Raw genomic sequence first — 16147 nt, 5'->3', positions numbered from 1 at the left:
AACGTTAAGTACGCAAATGCGCGTAGTAACACAAGTGGCATTACGCATTCCTGATTTTTGTCGCGCATGCGTACCTGCGTACCAGTTATGTGCACCCCTGATTATAGATGTACCATAGTGACTCAGGATAAGAGAAAAACACGGTTTGGAAAATAGATTCATGATGTACTCGCTCATTATATCAATTTAGTAAATTTTGAACACAAAAAGTTACGGACTGCTGCTTTAATGCTCACTGTTCACAGCACGCGACTTTATGATGCGACCCCCCCCAAAGAGCTCGCTGACGCCCCCTGTTGGGAACCGATGCTTTAAGAGACAATAACTTTATATTGCTCTTTAAAACTTTGCAGACCTTTAACATTCACAAACCGCTATATTACACACTACATGAAGGGCAATATTCAAACAAGCATAATAGAGGCACTTTAAGAATTATTCACTGAGAGATTTTTTGGGGAACCAAAAGTGGAGCAAAAAAACCCTTTCGGAACCTTTAATTATTAAGAGTGTAAAGTTTGTTGCAAGAACATCATACAGGTTTGTAACAACAAAAGGGTGAATAAATGATGACATAATTATAATGTTTGGTTGAAATGTCCCTCTATAGCGTCTTTAATAACGTGTATGGTGTGTGTGTGTGTAGTGTGCCGTTCATGGAGACTGCAGAAGCACAGATGTTTAAACGAGCTCAGTTTGCGTCAGCAATAACGTCTCAGGATGATGTCTAGCAGGCTGGACACTCGAGAGGAGTGAGGAGAGGTGGAATAAACTGCTTTGTAAAAGACTTCTATTTTTTCAGATATGAGTTCATTATTTTTACACCGTGAGTTTTTTTCAGTAAAAAAAAAAAAAAGGAAAAGGAAAGAAAAAGAAATGGGAAAATCCCTTTGCTTTTTGCTGGTTTAATGCTCAGGTTCAATGCTTTATAGTGCTGATGAGTCTCCACTAGGGAAAAGTCTGTCTGTCGTGCTCGTGTTTGGAAATAAGGCCAGTACACACAGTTTGCAAATGACCACTGCATTCATTCTGAACAAAACTGGATCAAACTGCAGTGTGTCTCAGTGTAAAATCTCCCTCGCGAACATGTTATTTTTCATTTCCTTATGAACGGGACACTGCATCTTCCGCTACATCTATATATTATTGTTGTTGCATTCTTATTCACCCTGTGTTTAGATGTAGACGTTATAGTACTAGTTAAAAAGCCTCGTTCATCATCAGTAAATGCAGCCGGATCCTCCAGATGTGTTGCTGAACCGCACACGGCATGTCAAATAAACTGTGAATGGTATTATTATTTTCCTTTTTATTATTATCTACTTGCAGCTTACTAAAAAGAGCCTTGCAAGATGTGATTCTTTAATAAAACTACAGTATCGTTGAGTAAGCGAGGAAAGCTGCCAGTTTGCAGCAAATGAACAAAGCAAAGGCCACTGGAAACAAACTGTAGGTCAACATCAAATCAAAATTGACCCTTTTTCGCTTCGTTTTATTGTGCACGATTCATGCACACAATTTCTGTTTAAATTCATTAGTTTTAGCCATTCAGGTTCATAATGTCCATCATTCAGTCAATTTAGTCAATGAAGTTCTGTCCCTCTTCTCTCTTAATATCAAGTTTCACCTAGAAATATTCAAAGTAAATTGGTTTGTGAACAGTGTTTCATGTTGACTTCAAACTCTGGGCCAATTTCCCAATATCATTGGGGTGGAAAATATCAGCCATTATTACTGTACACTTTTTTTTGTTTTGTTTTTTGTCATTTCTGTTCAGTATGATGGTAATGTGCTAAAAACGCGAGATTTCTTTCGACGAAGTGAACTTTATTAACATGGTCTGATTGTAACGAAGGCAAACCGAACACATTGTGTCCGTTTCCGTGTTGCTCTAAAGATCAGGCCTGATGTATGAAGTATGATGATTTATGAAGTTTTTCCGGCCACAGCGCCATCACAAATCCTGTAAAATATGATTTTAATTTAATTTAATTTAAAAATGTCCGTCTTTTTATTTGTAGCTGGTCTACATGATCATTTAACTTAATTTATTTTGATGCACTAGTAAGATTTCTGTTAATTTTTGTGTTTATCTTCCTGTCTTCTGATGTATTACTGACGTGGTGAGATGGCATCTTAAAGATATGAACATTTGGTTATTATTTTCTCCACCCGTATGCTGTTATTATTTTTATATGGAAAATGGGGGAGCGGGATATCTGTACATTTATTACATCTAGACACTTCTCAAATTTCATTCTCATAGACCATTGTTTATGGCAAGAGATTATTGGCTCACATTTAATCACTGTAATAAAATTACAATGATTATTTTTTTAAAATTAATAAAATGACGTTTTCTGGTTGTAAAGATAATTTCTGCGTCATACAGTTCAGTTCGGCTGTCTAAACCGTACCTTTCTCTATTGTAAATCCTGCCATCTCGGTCTTATTCACGTTAACCATTTTTAATTGCTTTGTCAACATCTACATATACAGGCATTTAAAAAATGAACTATTTTTTGTGCAGAATGTCTTCAGCTCTGTTAGTTTCTTTCTCATGTCTCACCTCTTTTCCTTCCTTATCTTAAATGGTGTTCTGATCAACCAATCCTGACGTTTTCCTGTAACAGCCTGTGTACAGTGTGACAGGAGTGACGTGTAAAATCAAGGCAGAGAAACTGCATGGAATAAACACTGATGTACTGTACCAAACTCATTCTGTGCATATCATCTGTAATGTTTCGTTTAACTGATACTCGTCAGGAAGTTTCTTGTGCATGATGTATTTCCTTTACAGACATAAATAAGGCCTAGTATTTCATATCCGTTCACTTACACGCGTATAAAGCAGAACTGAGTTTAAGGGCCAGATAACTTATCTTTTAAAATAGAGTTGAATGTTCAAAGTTCACAAGTTTTATTGCATTTGCAAATTATATAGATCATTAGGTCTTTGGAGTACTACTGTACAACCGGTGAGAAAAACATTGAGGTTGCATTTCTCTAATTCACTTAATTGAATGAACTATTCGCTTTTTATTATAATGCAAATGATAATTAGCCCTCTGGACCTCGTCGTTTTGGAGTCACCAGCGACCAAAGCCTTGAAATATAATTTCTTTTTTTCAATGTAGAAAATCAATGTAGTCATTTTTTGTTCAATAATATTTTTTGATTTAGAATTTTGAGGGGATTTTATGATATTGTGCGATTATTTAAAAAATACATTTTATAAAATGTCAATAAATTTAATATTTCACATTAAAATAGAGTGAATGCCTTAAAAAAAATGTTTGGAGGCGTTAAAAAAACACGTGTAATGTCGTGTAACCACCTGTAAAGCTCAGCGTATACATATATAGAGAGGCTTTTGGATTCTTTTGGGGGTTTTGTAGACATAATTTCTTATTTTTTTTAGGTTTTGCATTTAGATATACATTTAGACATTCCAAAAGACAATTTTTATCAAGGTTTAGATAAGTATCAGGTTTTGCATTATGATTTATTTAGAAAGGGAACACATGGAATGCATTTTTGTTAATCAGTATTTTAAATATTTTTAAAAAACTAACAAAATAAGGAATGGATATGGATAATTCTTCATTGCAGTGCACTTTTTCTGCAGTGGCTGAAACTGATTCTCAGTTTGTACCACCAAAAGATTCTCTGAAATTATATTATGAGAACAATAGGCATTACATATTCTGAAGATTATCACATTAATATTAGTATATACAACAAAAATATTAATAAAAACACAAAATATTACATAAAATCCAGTGCTTTTAAAGCATTACATGTTTTCAGTTTTTGTTTGTTTTTAGTTTGATCTAAAAGGTTTAGATATAATTTAAAGTCATTTTAAAAATGTGACAAATTTGGTTTCCATTAAGCCCACTTATTTTTATGTAGGCCTATATGGTACTTTTCCTAATAAAAGAAATGACTGTATAATATGTCCAAATCGCCATTCTGAATATAAAAAAGCACATCAAATACACACATTTATATCATACACTTCATTTTTCTACAATTAAAGGTTTCTAAATCTTTGAGTAAATGCAGTGAAAAAACAGATGCAAAATAGTTATTTTTCTAGTGCACAGTATTCACCGGTACATGAAATATCAAGCAAGCACAAGACATTTTTTATAACATCCCATGACGTTGCATTTCGATGAGGGTTATTGCAACACATTTGCCCTGCAGCATCATAAACATTCCAGATCTTCCAGTTGCTCTAGTCTAGGATAAGGTAATCGTGCAGTTCGACGCGTCGCATTCGCATTGTGCCAAACCCACCGTGCAACTGCGTCAGCGCGCGTCAGGGGCGTCCTTGCGTCTGTTTTCCCGGAAGGTCAATCTGCGCAGGAGACCCGACGCGACGCGCTGGAAACGAGCTTTTCTCCGAACGATTGATTTACAGTTGGACGGTAACCGTATACTGTTATTCCGTTATATACTGAGACGTCGACGCGACGCGAGCAGAATGAGTTCCGCGGGGCTGGAGAAGCTGCGGATGACCGGCGCGGGGCGAGCGATCGCCGCACTGACCAGCGGAGGAGACGCGCAAGGTGACGCAGGGCCACACACACGCATTAACACTGGTGAAAGAGTCAAGACACTGTCTGAGTTATATATGCAGCCGTGTTTGTTCATGTGGTCACTGCATAATGCATAAGGAGGTTTATATAAAACATGTTTTTCACACTGAAATGAACTAAAAAATGACCTTCGCTGTCACCTGGTCAGATATAGACTTTCTTCAGCTGTTTTTTTGAGTTTAACATGCATTGAATGTTCAAGCTGAAGCTCCACCTTTTGTGTAATTATTCTAGAAGATCTATATAAATCTATATAAAGGGGGGGGGGGGGTGTCCCGGTCTCTCGCTCGCTGCCGTGCACGCGCGCGGTTTGAAGCACAATATCTGTCTCGCATGCACGCTCGCTCTAGATAGATTACAGGATATTTTTACTAATTTGCGGTATAAGTAGTCGATCACGAGTGGCTCAACCGGTAGATATATAGATAAACTCATCTTTCAGGCATTTGACTGACCGGGTTAGCACTTCAGCGAGAGAAATCGGGGGTGTGGCGTGAGAGCGTGAGAATTGGGTCGATTGCGTGAAAGTTGGCAGCCCTGGTTTAATGTTACTCAGTCAGTATTTACAGGGCCGGATTAAGAGTTCAAAGGCCCCTGGGCACAATGTCTTGTAGGCCCCCCCTTAGTCAGGCCAAATGTATAGTTTGTCCAAGGACATTTTAATATGGCATTTACAATTTTACTGACTTAATAGGAACCTTGTTGTACTATTGCATAAAAATGAATTAAAAGAGTAAAAAGATGAGACATAGGTAAACTTCTCATCTGGCAAAACACCGTTGTATCATATTTTTCACAACTTCCAGTTTTACTCTGAGAATTCCTCATGGTAGAGGATAGACCCGATTTACCAATGGACAGCACTAAATAAAATTATTTAAAAAAATTCAATTAATAAATACAAACTATAGTAGTATAATATAATTATATTAAATATTATAAAATAAAATATATGTAATATATTATTGGACAGGTTTTTGGGAATCGTGTCAGATGTGCATTTTGAATTTACACTGTATTAATATCCAGAAACTGATTACTCACTATTGATTATTGTTATCATGATGGGAGCTGATCATTTCCATGTAATGAAACGTCTGAATACGAGGATTAAAGGTTCAAACTGAATGTCTCTGTCAGGAATGAACGCAGCGATTCGTGCCGTGACCCGGATGGGCATCTATGTGGGCGCAAAGGTGTATCTGGTGTATGAGGTACTGCCAACATTCATGTTCACACTGATCTCTGCTAATGTATGGATGATGAAAACATTTGAAATCGCTAAATGTGTGTATACATCATATATGAGTATTAATGTGAGTATTTACTTTGATTCCAGGGGTATCAAGGACTGGTAGACGGAGGAGACAATATTAAACTGGCTAACTGGCAAAGCGTCACTAATATAATTCAGCTGGTAAGAGCATCCGTCAGACTCGCATCCGTTTACATCCAGTCAGAAATACTTGCTGAGAACATTTATACCTGAAAATAGACCTTCAAACTGTTATTATAAGTGACACTAAAGAATGGAGTAATGATCAGCTTTGATCACAGGAATAAATTACACTTTACTATATTCACATAGAAAACATTATTTTTAAATTGTAATAATATTTCACTATTTTTACTGTATTTTTGACCAAATAAATGCAGCTTTGGTGAGTAGAAGAAACTTCTTTCAAAAAAATTTTAAATTCTCATCGACTTTTTGAACGGTAGTGTATATATGTTCATTCGTTTTTGTATTGTGTTTTATTTAGCTTTAATTTATTTTTATTTCTGCTTTAGTTTAGGTCATTTTAGTAACTTAAACTTCTTTAAGTTAGTTGCCACGGCAGAATTTCCAATATTTAAGTTTGTCATCTAATCTTTATATTTGATTTCAGCTCTATCTCAGTGACTGAAAGCGATGTTTAACAGTTTTATTGTAGTTAACAGTAACAGTGATGTCGTGAAGGTTTACTCACAGGATCTCTCTGAACGCTCCTCTTGTTGAGTCTCTTTCTCTCTTCTGTTGTCTGTTCTGTGTTCTTCGGTTGAGCTGGTTAACTGGTAAGCTGTCCTCCTGCATGTGCTTTCATTCAGCCTGGTCAAATACAGACATCAGAATAACATAGACATTATTAACAACTATAGATGCTGCAGATGCTTTTGGAAATGCAGTAGTTTGCCCACTAAACATTGGACGTCGGATAGACGTGCAGATCATCTATTCGACGTCCAAACTAGGTCCACTATTCGGACGTCCAACCGTGACCCAACCTGGACGTCATGTTGACGTTCAACATTTGACCTTTGAACTGGGTCATCATTTGGACGCCTATTACAGGTGCAGGAAATGTACATGATTAATATGCAATATTTTTTTATTTACAAATATCAATCTACAGATTATTTATAATTATGTAAGATCATTTTCCAAAAAACTCCATTTGATCGTCTCAGCAGCAGGTGATAACTGGAGACGCATGCTAAGGTGTAAATCTGTAGCTCAAACAGTAGAGCTTTTGCGCTTGCAACGCCAAGATCATGGGTTCGATTCCCAGGGAAAGCAATGGAATAGGAATAGGAACGCAAATGTGTAATGCAATGTAAGTCACTGTGGATAAAAGCGTCTGCCAAATGCATAAATGTAAATGCATGGTACAGAAAACATGTCCTCCACCCTTTTGAAACATGGGACTACAGTTATAGAAGTATAGAAGAAAATCAGTCTAAATTTGATGTTGAAAAGACGTCCACAAACAACCACATTTGGTCCCACCGACGTCAAAAAACAACCCCTTCAGTGGAGCGAAATTGGACGTCCACAAATGACATAGAAAAGACGTCACTCTGACGTCACATTGCGCAGTGGGTGGTCTTATGAAATGTCCTGTATGCAGTGAGTTCAAGATTATATTATTACCTACTCAAGATTTCTATGATTCTGTGATCAAGTGCAGCCATTATTCTTCTTTTCAACATAATCCAGTTGGAAAGTGTTTATAGATACTGTTAAAGACACGGTTCACCCAAAAATGAAGATTCGGTCATCATTTATTCACCCTCATGTCGTTTCAAACCCTTTTGCTGTGAATCTTCACTGATAAACCTTCCGTCTGCTCTCGAATTTCATTTGCAATCACGTTTGTTGATGCATTGCGCCCGGTGTGATGTCATAGATGCTGAAACTGCATTGAGCGTCATGTTTGCTGTAACTGAATGAGACGAATCAATGCAACATTTTTTCATCTGATTGACAGAGGAGATTATCAATAACTTGGAATATAGTGCATGAATCACATGGGCTCGGGTACTTTAGTGGTGTTTTATAAAAACAGATTTCTGCACGCATGCATGTAGACTAGTGGTGTAACGATACACTCATGTCACGATTCGATACATATCACGATACTGAACTCACAAGACATGATAAAAACAAAAAATGGACTGTTTTTTTTTTTTTTTATAATTATGTTTATTTAATTTTCTTAAAATACAAATATAACAAAACAACCCCCCCAGAAAAGAAAAAAAAAGGATAGCTCAGATTTTTATATAAAACAGGACCTTACCATAATAACGCAGATTTGTGAAAAAAATAGCAACAACATTATATAATATATAACATGTATAAAATAAAATTTCCAAAAGATGAAAAGGGTGACAAAAATAAGGTTAAATGTCCAGAAAGTTAGTTACAATGTTCCTTTAAAAAATGACCTGTTGATTAAAATGCTAAATTTGATATCACATTGTGTGTGTAAATGAATATGCTTAGACTTGGTGCTGGAAACCCAATGCAGGACAATAGAGACACCAGAAAAACAATATTCATGATTCTGAAGCTGAAAATACTGAATTATTTTAGATGAATATGCTGCACTCTTTCACTGTCTAGATATATTTAAAATAATGTAGGCCACTTTTTACTGGTAACATCAGACATTTGTTATTATCAGGACCCACAAATACTCCCCCATTGCATTATTATACATTATATTCAGCATTATATATAGTAGTTTAATGTAGCACTGACACTAAAACGTATACAAGATACATATTGTTGCATTTTTGTGTTAATGTATTGTGACACGATATATTATTACACCCCTACTGTAGACAGAAGTGTTTCTTGGGGAAAATAACAGCATATATCTTTGGAATGACATGCAGGAATAAGTAAATAAAGACAGTATTTTTATTCTCTGGGTGAACAGTTTTAACTCCTGAGTGCAAACTCTTTTCATTCAGTGAGTTTGTGTTAGTATGTGTATTAGGGCTGCACAATATATCGAAATTATCGAAATATCGCAAATGTATATATTGCGATATGCATATCGCAACAGCGTGCAATAACTGGGATCATGAACAAAAGACAGAAAATCACTCAACGTTATTGGCTGAATAACTTTTAATAAGAATCAGTAAATATATTTAATTCATACACTGTGAAAACTAAGCAGAGTTTTATTTTTACATTTGATTATTCAGTTTCTGTTGTTTAATAATCCTAATGTACGCCTTCCCGAAACCCTGAACCCTGTGGTTTACACTGATGTTAAAATAACACTTCTTATACTACAGTAAAACACTGCTGTTCACTTTCAGAAGTTCTAGGGATGTTTTATTGTCACAAAAAGAAACGCGTATGTAGGTTATATCATTTTAAATATATTTTTAAGATAATTTAAGTTTACACACTTGAAGCATTATCGTAACGCATACCGAATATCGCATTATATAATGAGTTATCGCATGCATATCGCATTTTTCTTCAATATCATGCAGGCCTAATGTGTGTGTGTCTCAATAAACCCCGTCTGCGCTGACGGCTGTGTTTCTGCTGTGTTACTCAAACTCACGTGATGCATGTATGCGACTGTTCTGGCGCAGCGCTGACGTGCATTTATGCCTGTGCTGAAGCATTGCAAATAATAACTCTACTGTATATGATTAAAGACGCACAAACGTAACGTCGGTGTTGTCCTCCACAGGGCGGGACGGTGATCGGCAGCGCCCGCTGTAAGGCCTTCACCACGCGAGAGGGACGTCTAGCGGCCGCCTTTAACCTGGTGAAGCGTGGCATCTGTAACCTGTGTGTGTGTGGCGGAGACGGCAGCCTGACCGGAGCCAACATCTTCCGCTCGGAGTGGAGCGGACTCCTCCGTGAGCTGGTGGAGAAAGGTACCAACTCATGCCAACATGTGCAAAACACAGAGCTTTGCTTTTTACTTTATAGATTGCCGTTATATGCTATTTTAAAGGTGCGTCGCCACTAACAGAACTGCAAAAGTAATGACTAAATTGAATTTTTAGAGAAGTTTTCTACCCCAAAAAATAGGGATATATCGGCCAAAGTATGTTCAGTTTTACTATCGTTATCGGCCCAATAAGAACATTTGACTGATATATTAAAGCTGATAAATAATAGATTATTTCCTTCAGATGTGCACTGTTCAACATGATGTTTTTTATTTTTATTTTTTTAAATATGAAAATACGAAAATATAAAATCTGAGAACAGAACATTATAAATGTGTGTTTTGGACATGGATTTTAATGGTGAGACTTTTGTTTTTGAAGTCAGGCTCATAAAAATTATATGAAAACCTCTTTATTTAGATTTTAGGATTTAGATTTATCGGCCAATATATTGGTTATTGGCTTTCAAATATGTATTTTCAAATATATTTGCCATTAAATGCTATTTAAAGGTGCGTCACCACTAACAGAACTGCAAAAATAATGACTAAATTGAATTTTTAGAGAAGTTTTCTACCCCTAAAAATAGGGATGCATGATATATCGGCCAACATATGTTCAGTTTTACTATCGTTATCGGCCCAATAAGAAGATTTGACTGATATATTAAAGCTGATAAATACTGGATTATTTCCTTTACCTGAGACACTTCAGATGTGCACTGATCAACATGATGGTTTTTAAAAATGTTTTAAAAAATGATAGGAATCACTTCCAAAAAGGAAAATATGGTTCAGTGCTACATTTTCAGCGCATAGGTTACATAAAATTATTATGAGAACATTATAATTGTGTGTTTGGGACATGGATTTTAATGGTGAGACTTTGTTTTTGAAATCAGGCTCATAAAAATTATATAAAAACCTTTTTATTTAGATCTAAGGATTTAGATTTACCGGCCAATATATTGGTTATTGACTTTCAAATTAAAATAATTATTGGTATCAACCAAAATATTTATATCGGTGCATGTGCATCCCTAAAAAAACGTATTCTATGGTCATGAAAGCTGACTCAAGCTCCTGAATGATCAGCCGGGCAATAAAGTCTCCTCAGGATAAGAATCATAAATCTTTATGAAAGCTGTATCAAAGTGTCAACAGAAGTCATTGACTCATCAGTGTTCAGGAAACCATTTTGAAATCGTCGTTTCCCAATATACAAGCTACTCATAATGTAAAGTTCAGCTACAGTCAACTAGTTAGCTCTGCTACAAGTTACTTGCGAAGAGTTGTTCCTTATTTATTTATTTATTTATTTTCATAATAATATTATTTATCTTCTTTACGTGGCATCAAGGTTATTATTGTTAACTAAACCTAAAACTATTAAAGTCCCCCTGTAGTCAATAATTTTATCCCTAAAAACTCATCTTTGATCACCAAAATTACATATTTAAATGTTTTTTCCTTGGAAATTTCATTTCTTAAAATATCTTGACTGTAACTCGACACCCTTGCCTCATTTAGTATACGTGGTTCTATGAATATGCAAATGAGCCCCGCCTCCACTCACTCACTCAGCTCAGAGATCCACTCGTTGACGATCACACGTTGATCTGATTGGTTACAAGGTAGTTTGTGACGTCAGAAACACCAGCGATACTCGGCAATGGTGTTGAATTATGAATTGATTTTCACCACAGGGGGTCTTTAAAAACATTTCTGTTAATTGAAATAAAGCTGGAATAAAAAATAAATATTGGTTGAAAAACGTTTTCTGAAATAAGCTTAAATTGAAGACTCAAATTATTAACTGAAAATAACTAAAAACTAAAACTGAATTAAATTGAAGTAAATTAAACCTAAATACCAATATTAAAACCAAAAAATGAATAAAATGACAAAAGCACATAATGAAATGACTAAAAATGCAACTGAAGTTAACAAGTAATTCAAAATTAATAAAACTAAAATAAAAACTGGCATGAAAAAGTATAGTCACAATTAGACAGAAATTGAATGGATAGAATAACTGCTAACTGTGATTTTGTATATGTAGCTACATTTCTGAAATACATAACTTGGACAGTTACTTCTGCTCTGATAACAGATAACTCTAAACTGTAATGTGGATTCGTACATTTTCTGTTAAGATGCTTTGAAATGATGTGTATCGTGAAAAGCGCTATACAAATAAATGTGGATTGAATTGAATAAAATAACACTAAATGCTACTTATCTAACTCGAGAACACTTACTGAAAATGTTGATGAACTGGAGCATTCTGCTAAATATGTCCCCACACAAGGGAGTCTATGGATCGTTGTGAACTATATTTACTCATACTCGTCTTGTCGACAGGTCGAATCACGGCAGAAACGGCCCGTCAGCACGGGCACCTGAACATCGTGGGTCTGGTGGGATCCATCGATAATGACTTCTGTGGAACCGACATGACCATCGGCGCCGACTCGGCCCTCAACCGCATCACTGAGATCATCGACGCCATCACCACCACCGCCACCAGGTACACTCACACATTTATCATGTTCAGAGCTTATCTAAAAACTATATACACATATATTTTAAAACAAACTACTCAAAATGACAGAAAAACTATTATTATATCATTATTAAAACTTTAACTGAAATTAAAATAGAAAATAGAAAAATAAACGTTAACTAAGATCAAATAAAAAAGTTAACTTTTTAATTTAGTTAATAACCAAATCTAAAACTGAATAAGAATTTGTAAAAACTATTTACACATATTTAAAGAAACTACTAGAAATTACAGAAAAACAACAAATTTACTAAAACTTTAACTGAAATAGTAAAAAAACAGAAAATATAAAAATAAACAATAACTAAAATAAGATATTTAAAAAGTAAACATTTCTTTATTTTAGTTTATCTTGATGTACTGAAATAAAAATGAATAAAAACTGTATAGACATTTTAAAAAAAAACTACAAAAATGACAGAAAAACAACAAAATTACTAAAACTTTAACTGAAATTAAAATGGAAAATATAAAAATAAACGTTAACTAAAATAAAATATAAAAAAGTAAACTTTTACATTTAATTTAACTTAATGTACTAAAACAACTAAATGTAAAACTGAAATAAAAATTAATAAAAACTATATACAAGGGTTTTTTTTAAACTAAAAGTGACAGGAAAAAAACGAATTTACTGAAACTTTTAACTAAAATTAAAATGAAAACAGAAATATTAAAAATAAATAATATTTATGTGTTTTTTTATTTTTAACTTGATGTACTAAAATAACTAAAAGTAAAATAACTTATGTAGGCATATTAAAAACAAACATTAAAATTATTTTTTTTTAAAAATCAAATCTTTAACTAAAATTAAAATCAAAATGGAAAATATAAAAATAACAGCTAATTCAAAATATTATTAAAAACTATATTTGTATCTCAACGATACTCAAATTACACTGGCTATAATACTGTATGTAGATAAGAAAATATAATATAATGGTAAAATATATAATATAATGGTAAAAAAGTGTCTGTGACTGACGACTGTGATTTCCTGTTGTTTGTTCAGGAATGCACTGAATGTGTGGAATTCTCGTCTTGTCTCGTCTCGTCTCTCTTCTTCTCCTTTCACCCTTCACACACACTGTTTTCAGCATTATGCAGTCCGACCATTGCACGTAGGCAGATGCACATTAAGACAAGTTTTCACCATTTTATGTGCTCACTGTGTTATTGATCTTTTTTTCAGCCATCAGCGCACGTTTGTGCTAGAGGTCATGGGTCGCCACTGCGGGTGAGTTTCCTCTGCGTCGCTGTGAGAAAAACTGCACACACACCAAGAAGATCATGGGAAAATTACAAACATGTTTAGATTTGAGATTGTTTACGCTCTAGCAACCACACAGAACAATCTTGGCAAACACCCAAACATTCTAACAGTGCCCCTAGCAACCACCCAGAACATCTTGGCAACCATGCAAACATTCTAACAGTGCCCCTAGCAACCACACAGAACATCTTGGCAACCACCCAAACATTCTAACAGTGCTATAGACCCCTTTTGCGCACAATTACGTCACGGCGTTAGCTGGAGGCAAAACAAAGTGAAAACTGGAGGAGGCCAATACAAACCAGCGCAGATTCGGCTACATAATAAGGATCTTAAATGATTATTATTTTTATTAAATGTCCTCTTGTTGTGTTTCTGGGTGCAAGAATCACCTACATGATCCAATTTGAAATTTTATCGCATAATGTTTTCTAAATTATTGTGATTATTTGTGAATCATCTATGATTGTATACATTGTTGTGATTGATTGTGATAGACTTTTTGAAGAACCTGGTAAGAAAGAATAATCAAATACATAGTTAATTCATATAATTTTAATACATAAAAAAAATTATTTCTAGAAAATATTCACCCATCATTAAAATTGCACTGTAATGTCACTCTTTACACTGTCGTCGTCTTCTGGCCTTGGCGCTGGGCAGGACCGCGCAATGTAACGTTGCCACAAGTCAAGACCTTTCCTCACATAGTGATAGGCATCTAAAGATTTATATGCCCTCAGCTTGTCTTTACGCTCGGTCTCTCTATCAGGTGTAGAAGGCAGGCCACTCAACCGAGGTAACGTTAACGTTAATCCTGTCAGATCGTCCATCCATTGACTGAGCGTGTTTGGGTCGGCCAATCTGGTTCCGTCTGTTAAAATTAACTTTTGCAAATAACAATCGCGGTCCTGGACAGCGAGTGACCTTGCACATTAAGATAAAATCAGATTTTCTCCCGTCATTGTTAAAAAACAAGCTAACAAAACTTGCAAACTAGCGTTAGTGAAGCAGCCACAGAGATTGTTCTGCCTCCACCTAAGCTCCGCCCACATAAAAACGTCATCATGTTTACCAACTGAAAAGGGGTCTATAGCAACTACCCAGAACTTATTGGCAACCTTTATTTTCAGTATTGTGTATATAATATTACAGTATTTATTAACATTTTTAATACTGCTGATTTTCTGTTTTAGTTTCAGTTTGCTTTTTTAACTTTACTAGTTTTTTTTTTAAAGCTTTAATTTTTATTACAGTTTTAGTAATTTTAGTACTTCAAATTATATTTCTATAAACTTTGATTTCTGTTAGTTGCCAAGGCAACATTTCTAATTAACCTAAAATAAAAAGGTTAAGTTTTATAAATACTTATTTCAGTTTACCTTTATTTTAAAATGTTCCTTTTTCCTTTTAATTTTAGTTCAAGTTTTAGTAATTTTTTGCGCGTTTCTGTCCTTTTAAGTAGTTTTCGTTTTTTTAAATATATCTATATAGTATTAATTCATTTTCATTTCAGTTTTAGATTTTCTACTGCAATTCAATGTTCTGCTGTTTCTTTAATAATTTTCCAAAAATTAAAATTCTGCCATGATTTACTCCTAACATGTTTGGGTGAGGTCGAGATAATAATGTCAGAACTTTTTGTTCTGTCATGACAACTCTCTGAGTGTTTGGTATGGTAATGGATATGACTATATTGATATGTTTAGTCTTGATGGAATAGATCTGCTACACTGCTGCTGTTATTGCTGCTGCTGAGAGCAAGTAAGACGTGCTGCTGCTGTACAATATAGCATACATGAATTACCTGTAGCGGATCTATACAGGTGGAGCTGGGGAAGGCGGAGGGTTTCTGAAAGCGTTCTGAACTGCTACAGAAAATGCCAGTATTTGAAGGTTGTGCATGCAAGCTCATTGGCTACTGATATGGCAGGAACCAATACGCTGTGCCCTACAGAGAATTATTTGATTGCTTGCAGATTGAGTTGAAGGGTTAGTTCACCAAAAATGAAAATTATCCCACAATTTACTCCCCCTCAAGCCATCCTAGGTTTATATGACTTTCATCTTTCAGCCAAACACAATCAGAGTTATATTTAAAAATATCCTGGCTCTTCCAAACTTTATAATGGGAGTTAATAGTAACTGAGATTTTGAAGCACAAAAAAAAAAGCGCATCTATCCATCATAAAAGTGATCCATACGGCTTCAGGGGTTTAATAAAGGCCTTCTGAAGCGAATCCATGCATTTTTGTAAGAAAAATAGTTAAATACTTATAACTTTATAAACTATTATCACTGGCTTCCAGTAACGGCCGTACAGGAGTCTAGTTCCAGCGGAAGAGTGACCTCTGACCTGACGCATGACGAGTGACCTCTGACCCGACGCATGACAAGTTACCTCTGACCCGGCACATGACCAGTAACCTCTGACTTGAAGCATGACCAGTGACCTCTGACCCGACACATGACAAGTTACCTCTGACCCGGCACATGACCAGTAACCTCT

General features: G+C 35.1%; 2 protein-coding genes across 4 annotated transcripts in view; both read left to right on the top strand.

Annotated features, from left to right (window-relative positions):
* map3k13 (mitogen-activated protein kinase kinase kinase 13) overlaps positions 1 to 877 on the top strand; it is a 52962-nt gene extending 52085 nt beyond the window's left edge. For both annotated transcript variants that reach the window (XM_077216766.1, XM_077216765.1), the window contains exon 17: positions 108 to 877. The gene's annotated coding sequence lies outside the window, so the exon portion shown is untranslated. The remainder of the gene's footprint in view (positions 1 to 107) is intronic.
* A 3302-nt stretch (positions 878 to 4179) lies between these two features.
* The window catches only part of pfkla (phosphofructokinase, liver a), a 30320-nt gene continuing 18352 nt past the window's right edge, over positions 4180 to 16147 (top strand). Inside the window, exons 1-6 of one of the 2 annotated variants that reach the window (XM_077215831.1) lie at positions 4180 to 4577; positions 5748 to 5821; positions 5947 to 6024; positions 9590 to 9779; positions 12161 to 12326; positions 13558 to 13602. In XM_077215831.1, the coding sequence (XP_077071946.1) occupies positions 4493 to 4577; positions 5748 to 5821; positions 5947 to 6024; positions 9590 to 9779; positions 12161 to 12326; positions 13558 to 13602 (638 nt within the window). In that variant the 5' untranslated portion in view covers positions 4180 to 4492. Of the gene's footprint in view, positions 4578 to 5747; positions 5822 to 5946; positions 6663 to 9589; positions 9780 to 12160; positions 12327 to 13557; positions 13603 to 16147 lie in introns of both variants that reach the window. The other variant, XM_077215833.1, reaches the window with a different exon arrangement.

This window comes from Siphateles boraxobius, unplaced genomic scaffold (assembly GCF_051911475.1).
Source record: "Siphateles boraxobius isolate OS27281-9 unplaced genomic scaffold, OSU_SipBor_1 7, whole genome shotgun sequence".
Lineage (NCBI taxonomy): Eukaryota > Metazoa > Chordata > Actinopteri > Cypriniformes > Leuciscidae > Siphateles > Siphateles boraxobius.
This window is presented reverse-complemented; position numbering and strand designations above follow the sequence as displayed.